The 23,595-nt window shown below is 33.3% G+C and overlaps 2 protein-coding genes and 1 non-coding gene across 3 annotated transcripts; all 3 read right to left on the reverse strand.

The window, feature by feature from the left end:
- Nucleotides 1-1,639: 1,639 nt before the first annotated feature.
- LOC132035328 (probable carbohydrate esterase At4g34215) lies at nucleotides 1,640-3,527 on the reverse strand. Its single transcript, XM_059425595.1, has 2 exons — nucleotides 2,702-3,527; nucleotides 1,640-2,010 (listed from the first exon to the last, which is right to left on the reverse strand). Exons 1-2 carry the CDS (start codon nucleotides 3,359-3,361, stop codon nucleotides 1,753-1,755), a joined length of 918 nt encoding a protein of 305 aa, XP_059281578.1. The 5' UTR covers nucleotides 3,362-3,527; the 3' UTR covers nucleotides 1,640-1,752.
- Nucleotides 3,528-5,694: 2,167 nt separating this feature from the next.
- Nucleotides 5,695-7,527, reverse strand: LOC132035329 (probable carbohydrate esterase At4g34215). Its single transcript, XM_059425596.1, has 2 exons — nucleotides 6,749-7,527; nucleotides 5,695-6,095 (listed from the first exon to the last, which is right to left on the reverse strand). The coding sequence occupies exons 1-2, from the start codon at nucleotides 7,406-7,408 to the stop codon at nucleotides 5,835-5,837; spliced, it is 921 nt and encodes a 306-aa protein (XP_059281579.1). The 5' UTR covers nucleotides 7,409-7,527; the 3' UTR covers nucleotides 5,695-5,834.
- Nucleotides 7,528-14,862: 7,335 nt separating this feature from the next.
- On the reverse strand, nucleotides 14,863-14,934 carry TRNAP-UGG (transfer RNA proline (anticodon UGG)). Its single transcript has one exon. It is a non-coding gene; the product is annotated as a tRNA-Pro (tRNA).
- Between the last annotated feature and the right edge of the window lie 8,661 nt (nucleotides 14,935-23,595).

Consider the following 23,595-nt stretch of genomic DNA (forward strand, 5'->3'; position numbering starts at 1 on the left):
GTTATTTAACAAGCTTTTTTCTTCCAAAGACTGAAAAACATAGTAATCACATATATTTCCTTGTGGAGTCCTTCCTCTATCATAGTAATAGTAATTAACACAATCTATTTAGGACTTTAGTTTCCCCAATAACTGCAAAGCGTAGTTGCATATATAGTTGTGCCTTTATTATTTAACGGATACTCGTTTTTCTTTTTCACATCAAGCTGAACTCTATTTTATCTTAACCATAATTGTTTTTACCCAAGAAAAAGTTTCTATGATGATTTTCATAAGATTTTAGATGGGTATGATAAAGTTTGATCAATTTTACTGTACAATGACAGAAATGATAGATGATTTTTAATATACAAAAATGAGCTTCTCATGTTAGCCCAAGAAATGATTTCACTAATTTTTTTAAGATTTTACCAATGAATATGCTAAGTTAGTTCAAATTTTTTACAAAAAGGAGCTTTCTTTGTGTACTTTGAAGTTCATGTTATTAAGAAGGAAAAATTTGAAAGCACATGTACCAAAAGATGAGCTGGACCTGACACTGTGAATTTGTGTGAGCCTTTGTCACTTTCATGTGACATCAGCAGTTGTAATGGCTTTTTGGGCATTCAAAAGAAGGCTTAAGTATTTTGGATTTATAGAAATGTACAAGTGTGTTTATTGTGAAAAAGAGCAAAAGCAGGGGCAAAATAAAACTTCAAAAAACTGACTGTTGCTCAATCAATTAAACAGTACAAAGCCGCAAGCGGAATTATATGAAAGATTACTGGCTTTTCAGTCAACACAGTAATAAGTCAAGTCCCTAGACCAAATGATGCAAGACAACTCACCAAGAAAAATCAATAATTACAAAAATATCTCCGGACGACCCGAAGCTGCTCTCCTTAGCTGCTTCTATATAAGTAGTAAAGTAGTAGTATAAAGAGAAAGGGCCGACAATGCTATGAACCACGAACACGTTGTATATGTTAAAGTCGTGTAATGGCTGTGTATAATTGGTCATCTACTAATATATTCTGGAAATCCGACACGTACGAATGAACCTGGCATATTTTCAACCTTTACAACTCAAATTGCATTTTGCCTAAACAACATGGGTTGGTTCAATTTAATCGGTCGTAATAAAGTATTTTTATTTTATTTTCAAGCGATCATATGGTATAAAAAATTTAAAGTCATGCACTAATAACGGATAGAACTTAAACTATGTAAAGAGAATGACATAAGTAGGCATGTCGGTCTGTTTCATTGTCTCTTTTATCTGTCTAGAAGAACATGATTTCAATGTTGGATGGACATGTATGTCATTTGGTAATTTAATTAGCGTTACTTCTTTTCTATAATTACATTCCATTATTCTGCCTATTTTATATATGGTGATCTCTCTTGTAATTTCACAGGCGTTTCTGCATCATTTAATAATTTTCTTTTATCATTGTTGAAAATGTGTTTGCTTCTCATTTAGTTGAGCTTGAAATCTTGATTTTGCAAATTGTCTTGATCAGAAATGCCTAACTTCGCAGCCTCAGAGGCATTCGGTTTCTCCAAAGAAGAACTCTATGAAACGATATATCTCTGCTGGAACTATTAATGTTAATTTGAATATACAATACATATGAAAAGGAAAAAGAAGAAGAAAACCTTGGAATATAACCAAAGTCTGGAAAATATTGGTTCTTGGATATAACATTTATGAACGTGGTAAGGGACTTCATTTGAAGAAAAAATAAAAAAACAAAGATTAGGAAATAAGATCTAAGAGAATATATGAAAAAACTTGTAGAAACTAAAGGTATTCGACGATGTGAAATTAATTAGGCTAAGAAAAGCATGAGCAAACATATGACCAAGTTGAACTTGAGCTGGGGTTGTGAGGTGAATGCCGTCTGGACCGATTTCTAGTCCCTTAGCATCTATCTTTATTACATTTGAGATGTTGATGGCCAATTGAGCTGTTCTCACTTCTTCTATATATGGACCTTTAAATGGCTTTTTCGGATATGGTAGGACAACCTGTCATATATAATTGAATAGTAACCATAAGAACATTTTTTAAATATAACTTAATATAAACATCATATCGAACCAAAGATTCAAATTTCACTGCTAGTCATTTTTTAAAAAAGCTTCCACATGCTTAGTCAATGAAAAAGAAACAAACTATGATTATGTGCCCATTATTCCTCATTAATTAAAAGGAGAAATGCTAATGGGTTAGCTAAATGAGTTTTCACATATAATAGACTAGTCTTTTAGATTGAACTCTCTTGTTTGATCCAATATTGATATAATACTCAAGTTGATCAACACTTGAGGCCACAACTTGAAGTTGAGTGGTCCTGGACCTAAGAGGAATGCCGGTCTAGGCCAACTAGACCAAGCTGTGACCAATAAGGTCGTTGGTCGTCAAGGGGCCTGTGTTATATGTCAACTATCTTTCATTGATTAAAAATAAATGTTAATGGATTTATAGCTAAATGAAGTCTCCCGTCTAATAGATTAGTCTTTTCGATTGGACTATTTTGTTGGATCTATAACAATGACACTTCAAAAAACATGCCGCAGATAAGAACTTTGAAATATTTCAAACTCCAAAAGCACGAGTTAGTTAATTAGAATCCAAATTATCATATGAAAAGGCTATGATCAATCTCAAATCAACATAGTATCATCAAGAAAATGAAAAAAAGAAAGTGTTAATTACCTGTAAAATGGGGAGGTTAGGAGAATTCAAATCACTACGCAAGTCATGAATGAATTTCTCCAAATTGATCTTATAATCTCTGTATCCATCTCCCCCTTTTACATCACTTTCACCATGATACCACAATAACCCCCTAATAATTCCTCCATCTTTCTCAGCCAATTTTGCTCTTTTAACCAATTCATCATAAGGTAGAGACCCACGCCTCCATTTAAACAAACCAGTTCCTCCTCTAGCACAGGGTACTAAACCAATGACCCCAAAATTTGAGTCTCTTTTAAGAATTTCATTAGCAAATGCCATTCCAGGGCCAAGCCCACAACTTGCTAAACAATCAATTCCATAATTTAGAGGCTCGTGTGCTTCTTCCCATTTTTGAGCTGCATTAAATCGTATAATTTTTTGATTTGGTTTACATTCTTGAGGCACGAACCCATTCCAGACTTTGGTAACATTTCCTCCAACAATTTTTCTAATGACTCCGCCGCGTCCTGCCATGTTGCTTTGCCCTGCTAATAGGAAAACTTGTACATTTTTCTTGACACGGCTATTAGTGTTACATTCCTGCACTCTCTTTTGACTCATTAACCAACATATGTTTGAGACAAGTAAAAGAAATGTTAGGATCAAAATAATTTCATCATTTTTGTGCTTCAACATATTGTGGTGACTCTCTTTGGAGGTGAACTTGAAAATGCTCTTTATGTTTTAGTCATTGAGGAGAAACTAGGATTAGAATGCCCATGTTCTATGTATAATGCTAATTGTCACATTATTGTACTTCTTTTTTTAGTGAGTGCACTTAATTTCTTCACTTGCCTGAGTAATGGGTGAATGAAATGCATAGTTTAAATAATTTCTCTAAAAAGCAACTAAAAGAATTAACTATTGTATTACGGTTGATATTTTATGATACAATATTTGCAAAATTTTGATTACATTTCTTTACCTAAAATGGGGTGAAAGCCAAAGATAGAAAAAAGATATTAATGAAAATCTCTCCAATCATGTATCTAGGATGGATTCATTGCATTTATCATCTTCTAGTATATGTAATTAATGAACATGAGGAGATTATCTCAATTAAATTTGTTTAAACCTTACATTTATGCATTTTATATAATTAAAGCTTGAAATGGTTCTTCCGTTTCTTTTTCTATTTCACTTTTTTTCTTCTGAAGAGTAATGTATCCTTATTATCTTACTTTACTTCTAGTACTAAGATATAGGAAGATATAAACGATTCTGTAAATAAGAAAAAACTAGGAGAAATAGTTCTATTAATTTTATAAGGACGATGCGCACCGTATACTGTATTCAATTCACTGATTCAGAGCCCAAAATTACTCAATAATATGAGAAGAATATTGGGGTGAGTTAATTATATATAGTTTACAAACCTATTTCACATGTGCTTTTTTCTTTTTTCTTTTCCTGGTATAAGTATAATCAGCCGGTATTTTATATTTATTGATTGACCGACTAATTTGAATTCACGCTGTGCATGGCCCATTAAGGTGCAAGCTTTTATTTCAAGGTTCGAACCCGACATATCTAATTAAGGGTAAAGAGATTTCATCCATCTCACCACACTCTTGATAGTTTTCGAGGTTTGAACCAGAAAGCCATAGTTAATACAATAATGTCAATGTCACTAATTAGCTTCCCATTCTAATCTTGCAGCGTCATGGTCCATTTTCTGTACCAAATCATCAGTGCTCCAATTACCTCATGTATTACCAACTCTAGGAAAGATAGTTACTCTCATATGTTATACACACACTTTTATCACTTAATGGTTAATTAAGATATATTCTTACCTAACTTAATCATAATAAATTGATTTTTTGTTTCAATGTAAGTTCTTTTGCTATTTTTGCTTTCCATATTTCTGCCTATTATGTACATGTTCGTCATTTTGGTTTCAGAATACGTTCTTAATTGTAATCTGTATATTAAATAAAACTGCAAACTCCAGTTCCAGAGAAACACATGAGACAAAGTTTTGTAAAGGCTCATTAATTCTCCCTAATTTTCTCCTATTTATCGATCAGTAGAGGGAATAATCAATATAACTTCACTTAAGGTTTTGCTTTTACATAGGTATCAATCCAGTGTAATTCAAATGGTTGTTTAAATCATAAAGTTCGGCAAATATTGATTCTTGCGTATAGCATTTCTCAATTGATTTGATGACTCATCTTAGGTTTACGCGAAGAAAAGAAAGACAAATTTTCATTGGTCCAAGTGAAACTTTTACGTTCGTTGGTGCTTGCAATTGGCGCTAGTCGCTACTCTCATGATCAATAAGTATTACTCCTTCCGTCTCATAATAAGTGTCACCTTAGTCAAATTTTTTTTTATCTCATTATAAGTGTCACCTTAGGAAATCAAGATATAAATTGACTAGTTTTTTTCAACTCTACCCCTAGACAAAAACATACAAGTTAAAGTAATATCTAAATGATGATTGGAAAAGCCACATAGTGACTTGATATTGTTGGATTCCCAATGTCGAAAGGATTACTACTCATGCATTTTCTAATCAAGAGGAAAAAATAATTTATTTTTATATATAAGGGTAATTTAGTAAACTTCACATTACATTATTGTTTTCTTAATATGTGTGTTTTTTACTAAGGTGATACTTATTATGGGACGGAGGGAATAGTTAACAAAGGCAGATGGGGGATTTAAAATCAATGGGTTCAAAGTTAAGGCTGTTAGCAGCAAAATCCTTTAACTTTTAAAATTATGAGCTTAGATTGGATTTATTGAAATTTTAGTGAGTTATGTCTATATCTATGATCCGCGATGAAAACAGTCATGAGACAAGCTACCAAATATTAAAACAAAAAAACAAAAGGCGATGAAGTTGTAATTAGCCTAAGAGCAATTGTACTCTTCATAACACGTCAATTATTTCCACGATTAACCAAACGATCATCCTTTTACTGTGTAATTTTGTCCGACTCGGAATCCATTAAGGAACAATTGATACGTGATGGATGATCATATGGAAATCACATACATAAATAAGAAACCAGTGAGTTAAAATCAAACACATTATATATATGAAAGTGGTACGAGAGTTCATTTAACACCTATAGTTATACAGGGATCAACAGAAAATCTAAGAGAATATATTAGAAGGGAAAAACTTGTAGAAACTAAAAGTTGAAGATGTGAAATTTTTTAGGCTCAAAAAAGCATTAGCATACATATGACCGAGTTGAACTTGTGCTGGTGTAGTGAGATGAATGCCATCTGACCCAATTTCTAGTCCCTCAGCATCGAACTTTATCACATTTGAGATGTTAATTCCCAATTGAGCTGCTCTCACCACCTCTATATATGGCCCTTCAAATGGCTTTTTCGGGTATGGTAGGACTGCCTGTCATATAATTAAAAATGAGTTTAAGATCTAGTATGTTGAAAAAAAGGTAAAAGGCAGCCCGGTGCATAAAGCATTCTCGTTAGTATATTGATGTTATAGAAAATATTATAGCACACAAAAGTAAATTATAAAGTACAACTAACCAACCATGCATCACTATTCAAACTACACGACTAACAGGGTAAAAAACTTTGCACACCAAGTGTATATAACTTAAATCCTTAAACAATATTACATTAAAGAGAAAGTCCTTGATGAGTTGAACTTTGAAATGTCCCACAAACTCTGAATCACAAGTTAAAATCTACATATCATATCAGAGAACCATCAAGTTTCAACATGAGTGGGTTCGATTCCTATTTCTTGCCCTTCCCCCGTTTCTCCTTCCCTAACCCCCCAATATAATAAAGAAAATCACAATAATCACATATCTATTGATCAAACATTATATTAACATGAATTGAGGGCTAGCTCAACTAAATTAACTCTCTGTCTTTCACAGTTGAGGTGAAGGGTTCAAATCTCATCAGTAGCACAATATTTCCTACCCTTTCCCCTTCCTCTCCGGTCTCACCAGATATAATAAAAATAAAAAATAAAAGCATATTAACATAGCACTATAATCAGGATATTAAGAAAGACGTGTGTACCAGCAAAATGGGGAGGTTAGGAGAATTCAAATCAATACGCAAGTCATGAACAAATTTCTCAAATTTGGCCTTGTACGAACTTGATCCATTAATTGTTCTTGTATCTCCCTCACCATGATACCAAAGTAACCCCCTGATAGTTCCTCCATCTTTTAAAGCAAATTTTGCTCTTTTAATTAAGTCATCATAAGCATAAGATCCACGAATCCATCTATACAAACCAGTCCCTCCTCTAGCACAAGGTACTAAACCAATGACCCCAAAATTTGAGTCTCTTTTAAGAACTTCATTAGCAAATGCCATTCCAGGGCCAACTCCACAACGTTCAAAACAATCCATCCCATAATTTAGAGGCTCATGTGCTTCTTCCCATTTTTGATGTGCATTAAATCGTATAATTTTTCGATTTGGTTTACATTCTTGAGGCACGAAACCATCCCAGATATCTGTAACATTTCCTCCAACAATTTTTCTACTTATTCCACCACGTCCTGACATGTTGCTCTGCCCTGCTAATAGGAAAATTTGTACATTCTTCTTGCTACTATTAGTAGTGTTACATTCCTTCACTCTCTTTGGACTCATCAACCAACATAAGTTTGAGACAAGTAAAAGAAATGTTAAGACCAAAATAATTTCATCACTTTTGTGCTTCGACATATTGTAATGTCTCTCTTTGGAGGTGAAATTGAACTAAGCAAACAAATATAGTACCTTTTTGTCTAGGAGGATTTGAATATGCACACGTTCTATGTATAATGCTAATTGTAATATTATATATTTCACTTCCTTTATTTAGGGAATGCACTTAATCTCATCACTTCCATCAGTAATGGGTGAATGAAATGCATAGCTTAAATGCTTTCTCTAAAAAGCAGCTATATTAAATATTGAATTGCTAAATGAGCAAAAAGTTGATTACATTTTTTTATTTTAAAATGTGGTGGAAGCTAAAGATAGAAAAGAGATATTGATGAAAATCAATCATGTCGCAGGAGATATTAAGCACAATACCAGAATGGATTCATTGCATTTATCATCTTCTAGAAGGTAGTATATACAAAATAAGGAGATTATTTCAAGCACATGATTGGCACAATGAAGTGAGAAATGATTCTTTCGTTTATTTTTCTTTTTTGTATTTTTTTATGTAAAATTTACTTGCCATAACTACCCTTAAGACTTAATTATGGATAGTAACTACCTTTTTTAATATTTAAGTTTAGTAGCTATATTATTCAAAATTTATATTTCATAGCTAACCACTTTTTTTAATTAACTGTGCTGCCCCATAATCCCTAAATACACGCCGCATTACTATCTCTCTCCCTAAATACATGGTAATTGTTCCATTTTTTCAAATCATAATTAAAAATGATCTCCAGCCAATATGACTTCATATACAAAGAGTTAATTAATGGCATCAACTAGTAAACTTGAAAACAAAAAGATCAATGGCACTGTTGTCCTTATCAAAAAGAGAGCTTTAGAGCTTGTTCCATCTGAAGTGGTTCAACGACAAGTTTATGATATTTTTGGGCATAAGGTTATCCGTGACTTATCGGATTACATTAATGGAGATTCAGGTGATTACATTCATAACAATTCGTTTGCTAAATCTCCATGGATGGGCCAAAAGAAGAGGAAAATCTTTCTTATGTTTGTTGTTCATGTAGTGTTGTTTATCTTATGAGTGATGAAGAATAGTATTGATTATAGTAATATGATATTGTAAAATCATCTAGGAGTAAGAGAATAGGTTGTTGGTGTAGAGATATACCATTGAAGAGAGTTGTGGAGCTTTATGCCCACCAAGTGTTTGATAAAATGTTTCAGTATATTTCAGTGTATTTACGTATTAGCAAACAATATATTTAATTTTCAATATATTTCAATGTATTGTTTTTGCCATTGACTATGTGTATTTTAATATATTTCAGTGTATTTCTGTATATATTTAATTTTCTTTGCCATTGATTATGTGTATTTCACTCTATTTTATCTAATTTCAGTATATTTCAGTGATGTTATGGAACCTCATAAGTTTTGCGTGATAGATGGAAGCATTAATACTAATTACCATTTAATTCGAAAGAAGATATTTATTTCCTTAAATACAACCGTTTTTTACTCAACAGCAATTTTGTATTTTGTTGTATTTCGAAAACGCGAAGATATTTATTTCCTTAAATACAGCCGTTTTTTACTGAACAACGATTTTGCATTTCGTTGTATTTCGAAAATGCGAAAATGACCAGAAATACAACAAAAGCAGTTACAATTGTAATTTTGCAACTTGTAGCTATAAATTGTTAGAACCTATAAAAAGGTAGCTATTTGTGTAAGTTTTACTTTTTTTATTGTGAAGAGTAAAGCGTTCTCTACCATCTTTATGGGATGATGCAAGATAATTTCGAAAATAAGAAAATATTAGGAGAAATAGTTCATTAATCTGATCCTGCAATTTACATTTGGGCCTAACTAAAACATGTCCTCTAGAGGTTCATGTGATACAACACTTTGAGATGTTCGGTTTGGTCTCATTTGCACTTTTGTCCCTGTTTGTGCTGGTCTTTAGTTTTGCCCCTCATAACAAACAACTTTCTCGCGGGCTATAAGCTTATATTTACCCATCATAATATCCTACAACTTATGCCCCGCGCTCTTAAATAATTTATGCCCGCTAGGCATAATTTCTACTTTTAAGGACAGAAATTGAATACCAAAGATCAGTCCATTTGAAGGGAAAACCGTGCAATTTCTTCGTTGTGGTTGGAATTTCATGGGCCAAAGAGCCCATTCCTCAAGCATTGAGTTATACGCAGTCGAGGGATTGGGCCTTGAGTGAAATGGCGGCCTATTAAGTTTGCAAAATAATCCAAGGTAATGACTTATGAGTGCGAATTGCCATTCCTTTGGGATGGTTTTTAGTTTTTGCCCCTCAAAATGTTGGTCTTTAATTTTTTTTTCGCGTTGCAATCTGGAAACTTCACGTAGAAATCATGAGGTTACGGGTTCGAACCCCCGCTTTCGAGCATAAATTAAAAAAAAAAAAAAAGCAAGAAGACTTGGGTCACGTGTATGCCGGACTCGGCATACACTTCTTAAGGAATAACTAAAGTTATGCCAAATCCGGCATAACTATAAGTACCCCCTTATAAGGCAAAGTTTATGCCTTAAGAAAAAGTTCCGCCTTAGGGGCATACTTTTAGTTTTGGCCTTAACTAAAAGTCTGCCCCATGAGGCATAACTAAACTATGTCTTAAGGAAAAGTTCTGCCTTAAGGAAAACTTTTAGTTAAGGCTTAACTAAAAATCTGCCCATAAGACATAAGTATGTCGGGTCCGGCATAACTTTGGTTATTCCTTAACAAGTGTATGCCGAACCAAGCCTTGTCTTGCTATTTTTTTTTTTTAATTTATGCCTGAGCAGGGGTTCGAACCCAAAACCTCAGGTATGAGGCCATTTTTTAAGTGAGGGGCAAAACTTAAAGACCAGAAATATGAGGGGCAACATTTAAAGACCACCCCAAAAGAAGGGCAATCTGTGCAATTTTTTGTATGAGTGATACGTTATAGAGCCGGCAACAACAAGACATTTGCTCAAATAGCTATTTTAAAGCCATTATTAGATCAGCAGCCTAATAGCCTGTTTGCCTAAGTTTCTAAAATGAGCTTATTTCGAATAGTGCTTTTTTTTTTTAAAAGTGTTTTTCAAAAAAATTCTTTTGGTGAAAACCAGTGTGTGTTTGGCCAATTAATTTAAAAAGCACTTTTGAACAGCAATTAGTATTTGACCAAGCTTTTAAAGGGTGCTTCTAAGCGTATTTTTCTCAAAAGTGCTTTTGGGGAAATGCTACTTTTTTTAGCTTCTGAAAATAGCTTTTGCTACTCCCCCAAAATATCTATTTTCTCCCAAAAGCTTGGTCAAACACCTCACTTTTTAAAATAATCACTTTTGTGCGAAGTTAGGCTTACTAAGGCCTAACTTCAAACAAAATGTCGGAAGTTTGGCGTATTGACTATACAAGCAAACTTCACGTCCTAAGTGGTGATGGTGGCTATGCATAATACTTACTACTCCCTACGTCCCAAAAAGATTGACACTTTTCGCTTTTCAAGAGTCAAACGAGTTGTTCTTTGACCGTAATTTTCTCATATGTCTTTTAAATATTTTAAATTATTAATTATGGTGACTTATACTATTTTTTACTTAGTTTTCAACTATGTAAATTTTATTTCGAATAAATAAAAGATCCTATGTTAAATCACACGATCAAAATTAAAAAGTTTAACTTTCGAAAAGCGAAAAGTGTCAATCTTTTTGGGACAGAGGGAGTATTAGTTATTGTAAGTTTGAATTGAAGTTGTTTCTGGACAGAGAGTTAAGTTTGAGGTTGAAGCATCTTTTGTGTATTTACTTTTTTTCTTAGCTGTGCAAAGAAGTGCATAAGAAGAAGAAGAATAAGTGGACATCAGTACTTTTCTATGTTCTGGTTCTCTTATGTACATTGCATTCGAAGGCTACATTTTAAGCAGCAGCCTGAAAGTGGGATTCTCTCCAATTTATTTGAATTTTTGTCACATAGACTACATTTGAGGCAAAACTATTGAATTCGAATGAACTTATATGACATACTCGACGTCCCACAATAAAATGATGACCTATATCTTTGATTAGATTAAGTTCCAAATTATTGAATCAGCTATTGGGACGCAGGAAACGGGATAAACTCGATAAACCTTTGAGGGTGAAAATGGATTTGTTACTTTTTAACCTTAAATGCATCAAGTTTTAACCTTAAATACATCTTGATATTATTATGATTTTATATATCTGTTCTTTTATGTCTGGAAAGGAATCGGACTAACGTTCATGTAGCAGCCTTTGATATTTAAATGAAAGAGAAAAAGATAAGATACATAAATTTAAATAATTTACATATAAAAATTATGTACGTCAAAATAACCAATTGAAGGAAAATTCACAGAGGAGGAGTCAATTCAAGGGCCGGTGCCTATCATTCCAAATGAAAAATCATTTGGAAATAATAGAAGCCATCTGTTGAAACACCAATATCTTACCAGCATTATATACGTCCAACTTTGTGATTGAAAACGAATGGGTTATTATTGTGGACCCTTAAATGTATTGGGCCCTTGAAAAGAGAATAATTGGAGTGAGTAGTAGAAGGGATCTTATGAATGGACAATATACAACCAGATGGCCCATTTTCCAGAAATGCAAAACAAAACAACAAAATATAACAAACCTACTTTGATCTAAGCTTCGAAAAGTCAATGTCCACAGCCTCCAAAAAAATTTGATCTCTGGAATTATGCGAGGCAAGATGATAAGGTTTTTAATCCTTTTGTTAAAATGTCAAATTCACAATTTGATAAATGTTCCATAAATTTTCAACACATCAATATCACTTCCCATTCTAATCTTGCTGACTCATTGCCCATTTTTTGTCCTAAAATTGTCCTCCAATTACCTCATGTGTGACCAATTCCAAAAATAAATGTATACATGGCCAGTGTTTATACCAAATTAAAAAGTAGATAAAACGAATTTTTACATACACTATATAGAAAACTACTCCCTACGTCTCAAAAGAAGTGTCATCTTAAGAAAATCAGGGATTAAGAAATCAATGTGGTGTTTACTAATCTAGCCCTATTTAGCAGATGTTTTCTTTAGAATTGAGCAATGTTAAATAAAATTACTTCTTTAATGCTAAGGGTATAGTTCGATATAGTTTGCCAATTTTATTGAATTTCTAAGATTACACTTATTTTGGGACAATTTTATTTTGGTTAAGATGACACTTATATTGAGACGGAGAGAGTAACATATATTCTTATTTACTTAATCATGATGACTTCATATAGTTTAGTGTAATTACAAGAATTAGATAAACGTTCCTTTAAATCCAGCTGCTTTAATTCAGACATCATATATTTCATAAAGAAGTTAAGGTGATGACAAGTGTCTTGACAAATCTAAGGGCGTTGATCTTGTCTAGTACATAGTGGACCAACCTATTTATTCACCTTCAAAATAGGTTTGAACTAATCAAAATGATTACATAAATTGTTTTTATTTAGTGATTATTATTTGAGATCATACATTTTAAAATGGTTTTAACTTTGGATGTAAATCAGAAACAAGGTGCGCTTAAATATTTTTCCGAAAATATAGTTTTGGGTGTTAGAAGAATTGTTTCAATAGAGCGGATTTTTCAGTAGAGCAGATTTAAACTGAATATGTTTGCGTTATAGGTATGGTTTTATATGTGATTTGACTTTAATTTGATTGGATGCATTTTATTAGATTATTTTCTTGTGGGGAAACCTCTCCCTTTGTTAGTTTATTATTAAATGATATAATATGGAAATTAATCTCTTATTGGAGGATACCATGAAATTGGTTATTGGTTATTGGTTATAGTCATGCTATCGTAGAGACACTACTTGTCAATTTTATAAGAGAGACATTGTTTTTCAAAGTAAATACGCTTACCCCTTTAAACCTTACATGATAAAGGGAAAAAGAAAAGAAAAACTCTTCATGGAGCGAAGTATGAATAATACAACATTAGACACATCTCTACATTAGGTAAGACTAGTAATTGAAACTTTTATATGTTTATACCTTAGTCTTAATGTCTTATATTAACCGTCGGTCCATTAAGACAAAATTTTGCTCGCCGTAGATAGCATTCTCTTCGTCTTGTATATAATTATAAGTAGTATTCTACGCTATCAGTAAACATTGAACATAAATTCATACTTAAAGTATAATTTTATTTATATAAGGCATACTGAGGTAACTGCCTCCTTTTTTCGTGGTTCAACATTCGGTGTTTAAATGCTCCATTAATTCAAATTTATGTTAGTAATTTTTTATTCCAGGGGTAAAACGCTATCTAATAAAGAAGACTGCATTCCAAGAGCTCGTACCCAAAATCTCTTATTAGCGGTGAAGAGGTTCTTACCATCCTGCGATAACCTTTGATGATCCTTATTAACATATTATCTATTTTAGTACGTCCAAACAGTTTGACACAACCTTTAGTAATATAACTGTTTACAAATTTTATAATTGTCTTGAATTAAAATTTATTGTATTAATCAAAATTAGTTGTATTATTACTACTATTTTTTTATTATTCTAAATTAAATTAATTAGCCACTATTAATTGGTAGTAGTAACTATTCGGAGTAAAATATCCAGTGGCCAACTAGCACTATGAGAAGCCAAATGTGACCAAGTCAAACACGTAGGTTTTCACATCAACTCGTAGGTTTTCACATCAACACGTTTACTATCCATTTTGCTTTATTGCTCTGCTGTATTCTTCAATTTAAAAGGGCAAACTCTACCATCCAATTCAACCTTCATTGATAAAATATTGACTGAATAATTCAATTTTACCATTATAGTAAATCCAATAACTCATGAACAAGAATAGAACCTTTGCTTTTCTAAGCTACTTTTAATATTTATCAAAACAAAAGATTGTGATGTATCCAATTTTGTTTGTTTCCATCGAATCATTATAATATTCACAACTTTAGTAAATATTTAATCATTAAAAATCCAACTTGAGTTCTTGCTAGTTGTATCACACTTGTTGACTATTTTTTCTTCTCATGCATGGTGTATAAATTAATCAAACTTCTTTTTTTTAAAAGGCCACAAGTTGGGACCTTGGGATAAATTAGTAAAAGACGGAAAGACCTAAAAAAATATACTTGCGGCTGTGAACGGCGGATTCCGTCAACCACAGCCGTTTCTTAGGAGGGTTTCTTTTGATTTTTCATAAATAAAATTAAGATAAGTTAATTAATATAATTCATGGGCCCAATTTGTTTTTTTTTTTTTTTTCAGGATATTACTTGCAAAACTGGGAAAAGTTAAAAAGGCAATTATCCCACGAGAAGCATGCCATTCACACACATTTCTGCATGTCACTTTCCTAAATGGGTTGAACATCCTTTAAAAAAAAAAAAAAAAAAAAAAAAATGGAGCTTAGATTATAAAATTGATAGACACAACGTATATCAAAAACTAGTCAGAATCTCAGATTAAAATTAAAAGAAATGATTGGGGCATTCCGAGAATCGAACTCGGGACCTCTCGCACCCAAAGCGAGAATCATACCACTAGACCAAATGCCCTCATGCGTTTTAGTTTCTCTTATATAATTTCATAACTTATTGTCTTATATTCAGACATTGACAAATTTATCGCCAAGTTTTTCACTTATTTTCCTTTGAATTTTCTAATAAGTTAGAAAATACAAAAAAATGTAACGGGCACAGAACTAAAGATGGACAAGAAATTAGCAGCAGGATGAAAGGAAAAGAGGAAAACATATAAATAAATGAGGAGAAACAAAAAGGTTAGAACTAGACAAAGACAAATAGGAGGAAAAAACGTTTTTATGATGAATATGTAGAACGATTAAGTTTTAACAGATTAGCCAGTAAAAACACAAAAAGGAGAGAAGTTGCACAACTACACATAGAGGAGAATAAAACTTTTGGAAGATAAAGCTTAATAAAATGTAGTTTCATAATATGGATTAGAACAACACTTGCACAGTTGCACTTAACGCGATGCACAATATTCCCAATTTTTAATGAGAAGAACCTGAAAAAAATAAAAATCACGTTCTTTTATGGCTCCAATATAAACTAATCGGTCTATAAATTTAGCATAGCAAGTTAAATAGTTAGTCAAAAATAATGTGAACAGTACAAGTCTTATCGATCGGTTAATTTCACGTTCTTTTGCTTCGCATGTAAGAAATGAAAAGTGTGTGGATAAGTATTCCAACCGTATGTTCTTATTAATGCATCTTCACCTTCTTTTCTCCCACTATTCCACCTACTCTCCTTTCAAAATTAAATTCACTTTAGAACAATCAAAAATTCGTTTCCAACTATTTTTTAATCCTAACAACATAGTAGAAAGATTAGTTATTCAACTTCCTATTTACCGTTGTTCGCAAACGCTCTATCATTTGGAAAAAGTTTTATTCCTCATTCTTTTACAACTAAAGATGATAAATAGGCGCTCCCCCAAAAAGCTTGACAAGATCACTTTCTTTTCTTCTATTTATTTTTTTTGGCCAAGAAATATGAGGTTTAATTGATAACACTTAAATAATATAATCCTAATCAATAAGAAGGACGATGTAAAAACTAAGCTAGCGTTTGGCCATAAATTTTGAATCATATTTTGGAAATATATTTTCAAATATCTGTTTGACCAAAAAATTTGATCAGATTTTGAAAATCTATATTCAAAATATTTTCAAGTTCCAAAAGCTAGCTCAAACCAGTTTTTGGGTAAATTTTCACTTCCACTCAAAACATTGTAAACTTTTTTCAAGTAAAATATCTGTCCAAATGCAACTTCAATTTCTTAAAATGGCAACTTCAAAACTCAAATTTTCAACTTCAAAATTTATGTCAAACAGGAGCTAAGACTTCCTTCCTTTCTAAATTTGAAATGAGCTGTATATAATTCATTAATTCCTCAAAAAGAGGGGGAAAAAAAGGAGAAAGGTGAATAGTACTGTAGGTGGTACGTTATGGTACAATAAGGGGTGCATGCAGCGGAGAATCGCATTGGAGTGTGGACCCCACCACTTCCCTCTTAACAAAAAAACAAATGAAAAAGAGAATAAAAACAATAAATAAACTGAAGAAAAAAACTCATTTATGGGAACTCGTGAAAGAAGTGGGTTATAGCTGGCAAAGAGCATAAACATTGGACGTCAGTTTATTTATTTTTAAAAATTGTTTTTGTTGGTTTTTTCAAAAGTTGCAGTTAGGCCCGTTAAAGACAGTGCACACGTCACTAGCAAACTGACAATTGACTTGTCTTAGGTGGTCCCACCTAACAAACTTCTTACGTGGCTAGATAGAAGTCATGATTTGAGCTGTAACTTGTCGGCCGTTTGCTCATCAAAGGAGCGGTATCTACGTGGCACTTATTTTGGGTCCTACATTCACAACTGTCCGTCCTAGAGGGAATTCGGCGCCAGTTTTTATGGCTTTGGGTTTTGTTGAGGAACACCAATAATTCATGTGAGAGAAAAAGATAGCCATTGGACAAGGAACCATTAACATTAGAAATGATGAATTTTTTTTTCATTAATTATATTATAAGGTTTGACTGCTATTATGTTTTTCTTAGGTCACTGATTCTAATGCAACTACTTTTCTCCTTGGATTTGTCTTACATTTTTCTCCCCCTTTTTATTTGCTATGGCATGAAGAGAAATATCACATTTGTTTAGGTGGTTACATGTCTCTTGGAAGTTAGATTATACAGTAGACTAGATAAAATTAACTTGAGCGCCACAATTTATGCTAGTGTTTACTTCATTAACGACGTACAATCTGAATTACTTTATTTAATGAGAGCCTTCCTCACAAGAAAAAGAGAATGTAGATAAGTTTCTTGAATCGAGTCTTGACTTTGCAATTGTTTGTTGTTAGTAGTCCTACCTTGGGTGGATGACAATCTATCTCCTTATATGATCTTATCATCACTGTTTGACCTAGTTTTTGTGATTGAATTTGACACAAAATCTTTTTTTTTTTTAATCATGATTTCAGATTCAGACCTACTCAATTATTATTTTACCAAATATAAGTCACTCATATTATCTTGTCCACGCTCTAGTTGTCAAGCCTATGCGTGTCACACTAATGGGTGCTATGACAATTTGTCTCTTTATATGACCTTGAACTAACTTCTTAGACCAAGTTTGGTCCAAAATTCATTTTCGAATCATTTGTAATAAACGACAATATTCATTGCGTTTAGGATTTTGAAGAAAATGAGAAAAATGGAGATCGCTGTGGAGTCTATCATTGAATTTAAGCCTTTTAAGTTGGGGGTGGGGGGTGGGGTGAATCATGGATTGAATACTTTTTTTTTTTTTTTGAAAACAGAGTTACATAAGTTAATTTAAGTCTAAAAAGTTAAATAATCGGATTAATTAGCTAGTGACAATGTGAAAACAATTCGTCATGGAGTCTCTCACAAGAATAAGGCTTAAAGGTAAATTAGAAAATCTTAGCCATCCAATGATGTGGTATAGCTAAGGGTGAGCTCTAATCATATCTACAAGTGCCAAATATGATTATTGGAACATCTGCCTACAAGCAATTGGTCGATCCAAACGATATTTGTCCACAGTGATTCCTCTGTGGTCCATATAGTGTGACGTCGTCGAGGCTCGCACATTATAATTGATCACATTGGAGGATTAAATAAGAATTCTGTCCCAGGTATTATTATAGGGAATGAGTGTACTTTAGGGGAAGAAAAGTATCTTCCCATTATCTTTTGCTTTATTGTATGGAGTTGCTTGTTATGTCCTACTAGTAGAAATCAGTTAAGAGAACCTTTTTTGTTTTCAAATTCTTGTTATACGTTACTCAATAAGATTTTTATTGGTTTATTTTAATTCAGCAAAGTCCACAAGAGGACACATCCTCGATTACTTCTTAGCAGTACAGTGGCCCGGCGGGGTGGGGAGGGGGGGCGGAGTACAGTAGCGAAAAGTCAGATTTAAGGAAAAAGGACGACCACCCAATTAATGAGTGTGGTCTTGCTAGCATAGTAAAAAAAAATTACTTGATTCTGAGTGAGTAGTTAATTTGAAGGAAAAAGGACACTCTGCGGAGTTAAGGCGCTTGTTTGAAATTTGCAAACTCAATTTTTGAGTTGTTGCGAATATTTGTTTGTTTACTTTGTTTATGCAAAAAAGAAAGTGGAGTAACTTTTCTTTTTCAAACTCAATTTTTCGAATTTTTCAAAAACACAAAAACTAGTTTTCCCTAAAAGAACAACACAAATTTGGAAAACAAAAGGCCGAAACTTACAAACTTCATTAGGAGTCTAAAAGTACCAAAATTTCAAAAATAAGCTTAAATGTTTTGAATTACATATACGATATGATATGAGGTGGAGTGTGAACCATAATTTTAGGTAAAATTTACTTGGGTAACTACATTATTACCTATTTATGGAACATAACTAAACTTTACTGAATAATTATATTTAGTAGCTAAAATATAACATATTTACTTCCTATAAATACTACTTTTTTACCAATCATCGATAACTTCCTACACCCCTAAATTTAAGCCAAAAAAAAAAAAGTCCCTCTCTCTATCCCCCCTAAATACACGCCATTATGCCCAATATCCCTTAATTTCCTCCAATTTCAAATCGGTTTATAATAGTTCATCTTCCTTGTTTATCTCTAATTAACTACTCATTAATTTCACTCATAATTCAAATCTAATTCCCAAAAAAGGTAAGATTCTATACTAATTTTTACGTTTCACCGTGTATTTAACCTATATATTTATGTTGTATTTTCAGTATATTTCAGTTCGTTTGTATTTTTTAGTTCAGTTAGTACAGATATGTGACTTAACCCATCTATATTTTATGTGCATTTTAAGCATATTTTGTATTGTTTATTTTTTCACATGTTTCTTGGTTAATTCGTGTTTATTGTTCTTCACCATAATCGTAATTTTTTGTAGTATATTTAACCATTTAAATACGGTCGAAATATACGAGAAATATAACTTAGATATACTCCATAAGTCCACTTTTAATGTACAGTGTTACGAAGTTAAAATTTCATCTAAATTGTAACACCCCGTATCTTAGAACTAAGGTTAATTTCATATCATTAGAGTTTTAGCGAAAAAAATTGAAGGTTTGAGCGTTTTGCGAAAATGGTTGATAAGCTTTAGGATAAATCTTTGATTAGTTGGGAATTTGGGAAAGTACCCTCAATGAAATTTGTAGTACGTAGAAATACCTTTCTAACGATATAAGGACCAAGCCAATCAGAGATCGGGTCAAGGAGATATGATCATCTCAATATGGCTAATAGTAAGGCACTTGAAATCCTATAGAATCGGCAAGTTTTCGATACGTCGACTTCCAGCCAAATTTCGTGCAAATCCGTTGGGAATTTGAGGAACCTTCCTTGATGAAAGTTGTATCCCTTTGAAATAGCTTTCCAACGGTATATTATGGGTCTTGAACAGAGTTATGTACAAGAAGTTATGCCCATTTTACCGAACACTATGCAAAACCGACACCCGTCGCTTCTCGGGGCGCGTGAGGGCGCGTGAGAGAGCGCGCGATGGCCCCGCTTCGCGGAGAGATCGCACAACTCTGAGTTTTTAGCTTCAGAATGTTGCGCGATGCACCCGCATCAACGGAACCATCGCGAAACGGGTCAGTTTCGGGTCAAAAGGTCGGGTTTACGCGTTTTAAGTTATATTTAAGGTTTGGGGTTTCTTTCCCCAAGACCCGATTCACGAAAAATTAACCTAAGGTCAAGAAGAACAAGTCCCAAGCCTCAAGAACCCTACAAGGTAAGTTTTATCATGATTTTAGGTTGAATTCAAGTCCCTAATCTCTTTCTAACTAGTAAACCCGTCTCGAGGTTCGAAGATTTTGGAAATCCTCTTCAAAGTTAAAGTCTTTAATTCAAGTTTGAGGCATTACCGGTATGTAGAGTTACTATCTACGTGTGGGAACATCATTGTTCTTCCCCACGCCTATCCATAAAGTATGAAACTTTACAAAACTAGGGTTTCTATTCTATACTATGCCCATGATAACCCTAAGTCCATGTCTATAATTATATTATGTTTGCATTGCTATTATTCTATCATTGTGTTCTTAATACTCATTATGATTATTGAGAATCTATCCGTAATCCATGAAAACCCATATCTTGTATTCCATGGGTTCTTTGCATGCATGTTTTTAAATAAAAATGCTTATTTCATGAATATCCTACATGTCTACAAGTTTTCATGCAATTGTATTTTATAACTATATTCATACCATGACTCAAGATACGTACATCCTAAATACAAGTTATTTCATGAAACCATGTTTACAAGTTATTTCATGAAACCATGTTTACAAGTTATTTTTTAGTGAAATCATGATTACAAGACAAGTACAAGCTAATTCACGAAAATCATGGCTTCTAGCCAACTATATTATGTTCATTTTTGGGAGTTGCACAAATTACGAGAAGGCTAGCCTGAAACTATGTAACCACCATGTTGATCGCTCCGCCCGGATAGGACGATACCTTAATTTTACATCGAATGATCCATCGGAGCACGATACCATCTTATACCAAGGTATGAGGGCTCTCGGGTCGCGGCGAGGACCAGACTCCACGTACCCACGTGGTGATATCACATGTCGGTTTATGAAATGCTCTCCCTACTTATCATGTTTTACTTATGTTATATATATATGTACTCATGCTCATGCTCATATTCATGTCCAGGTTTTCAGTTTCGGTTCTTATCATGTTATTTCATGTCCCGTGTTATTTCATTGTTTTACATACCAAAGACATTCCCGACGTCCCCTTTCTATTGCCGGGCTGTTTTCACGATGCGATATACGGACGATTGGCGATGGACAAAGATTCGTACCGGCTTTATTGGTGAGCCCCATCTCGTTCGGGGTTTAGTCGGTTATCTTTATTTTACTAGTCATGCGTTTATAGGTATGTTGGGGGCACTTGTCCAGCCAAGTACGTTTTTCGGTCCAAGATTCATGATTAGAGGTTTCATAGACTAGTCGGTTTAGTTATGTTAGAAATGTTTAGCCATCTTTGGCTCATTCATGTTATTTAACTATGTTTAAACAAGTATTTTTATTAAGTGTTATGACTTACTACGTTATATAAAGGCTCATTATGCATTCACGTTATATTCGCTCATGTATGCCTCGATGATTCGACAGGCTGCGTGGTTCGCTCGGTCAAGATGCGGATGGCACCGAGTGCCATGTTTCGCCCAGGCCATGGTTCGGGGCGTGACATAAATACACTCCCAATATATGTAAAACATATATGAAATATAGTTAACAGTAGGGCTGCATATCGGTCGGTTCGGTTCGGGTTTCAAAATTATCGGTTTAACTTATTGGTTATCGGTTTGTAAACATGTTAAACCGTTAAAGAACCGTTAAAATATCGGTTAATGGGTTATCGGTTAATCGGTTATTGTATGTTATCGGTTGGTTATCGGTTTAACCGTTAAGATTTCACACAAGAAAAATGACTTGACCACTTTGTACAAGCAAAATCGTCGGGAACCACTTCTTGTACCAAGATCCAAGAATAATCTTAAGTTGCATTTACTACTACAAGAAATTTAATGATTTGTTATGGCTCTATCATACTCAAAACAATGCCGCATCGTGTGGGCAGGCGGCGACAAGAAAACAAGGCAAAACCTTTTTGAAATTTTGTTTTCAAATGAGATTAACTCGAAAGAAGAAACAAGATCATGCTAATTGTGAATAAAAGTGCCAAAACCAATTGAAGTTACCTAAATTTTGTGGAATCCCGCCAATCATCAATGATAACTAGTTGTATCCTTTTTCTAATGATAATCCTAAGATAAAATAATTATATTTAAAAAGATACGGCTACTTACCCTCAAGATTGTGAGGTAAGTTATTGAAAATTCAATGAATTCGAATTTGGATAAAAGAAGAAATTCTGTATTTTTTTATTTTTTATGGTATGTTGCGGAGGGATAGCATCCAAGCAAAGTCGAATTTCGTTTGTCGAAATCGTTTGCCTCGAAGATTAAAAGACCAAATATTGGCTTACATGTGTTTAAGATTCGGGGCGAGAGCCTAAACCGAGGAATTGATTGAACAACTTCCTAACATACTCGCAAGAAAGATCAAACACCATTTGTTTTTGCCAACAGGTGGAGAAAGTTTATCTTTTCAAGGGTGTCACAAAGGAAATTACATTACTTTGGTAAGATATAACTTTGTTGAATATGGTATATATATGTGCAATTATTGAAGCGTGTTTTATGAAATGAAAATGAAGTAACCCTAATTGTAGTGTAAGTGACTTTATATATATAAAGGGTAGAAAGTGTAATTAATTAAATTCTTATCGGGTTATCGGGTAACCCGTTAACAAAAATGGTCAACCGCGACCCGACCCAATAAGCCAATAACCCAAAAACACCACCGGCACTCAACCGGTAATCCATTAACCGAACCATTAGCCCAATAACCCAATAATAATTGGTTCGGTTATTGGTTTAACTAACATGCACGTTTAACAAGAAACGAGAATAAGTAGTATCTAATCGAGCAACTAAAATATAGCAAAAATATATACGAAATACAACTATTAAAACATAAATCCAAAACAAAAAGGTCAAATCAGTTTGTAGAGTAGACTTTTCAAATCTTAGTAAACCAATATAACATAACATCTTGTTAGTAATGAGATATGAGATCAAATATGGAATGGGAGGATATTTGCGTGAATCATGAAACATTAAAAACTGATTTTAATTTAAATTGAAATAGATTTTGTTTCCATAAATATAGCATTTTCAGTTTTCTCAGTATGTGTATTTCCGTTATATTTATCCTATATGTCACGCCCCGAACCATGGCCTGGGCGAAACACGGCACTCGGTGCCATCGTACGTGACCGAGCGAACCACATGGCTTGGCTAAATCATCACAGGCACATCATAGTTAAATATAGCATGAACGTGATGAGCTTTTATAAAACATGAGATGTCATAATAATTTAATGAAATACTTGTATAAATCATAAATGCGAAATAACATGAGTTGAGCCAAGATGGCTAAACACTGTATCGCTAACATAACTAAGCACTAGTCTATGAAACCTCTAATCGTGAATCTTGAAAAAACGTACTTGATAAGGCCCCCCGGCAAAGATACCTTAAAAGCATGACTAGTAA

Source organism: Lycium ferocissimum, chromosome 10 (genome assembly GCF_029784015.1).
Source record: "Lycium ferocissimum isolate CSIRO_LF1 chromosome 10, AGI_CSIRO_Lferr_CH_V1, whole genome shotgun sequence".
NCBI classification, from domain to species: Eukaryota; Viridiplantae; Streptophyta; class Magnoliopsida; order Solanales; family Solanaceae; genus Lycium; species Lycium ferocissimum.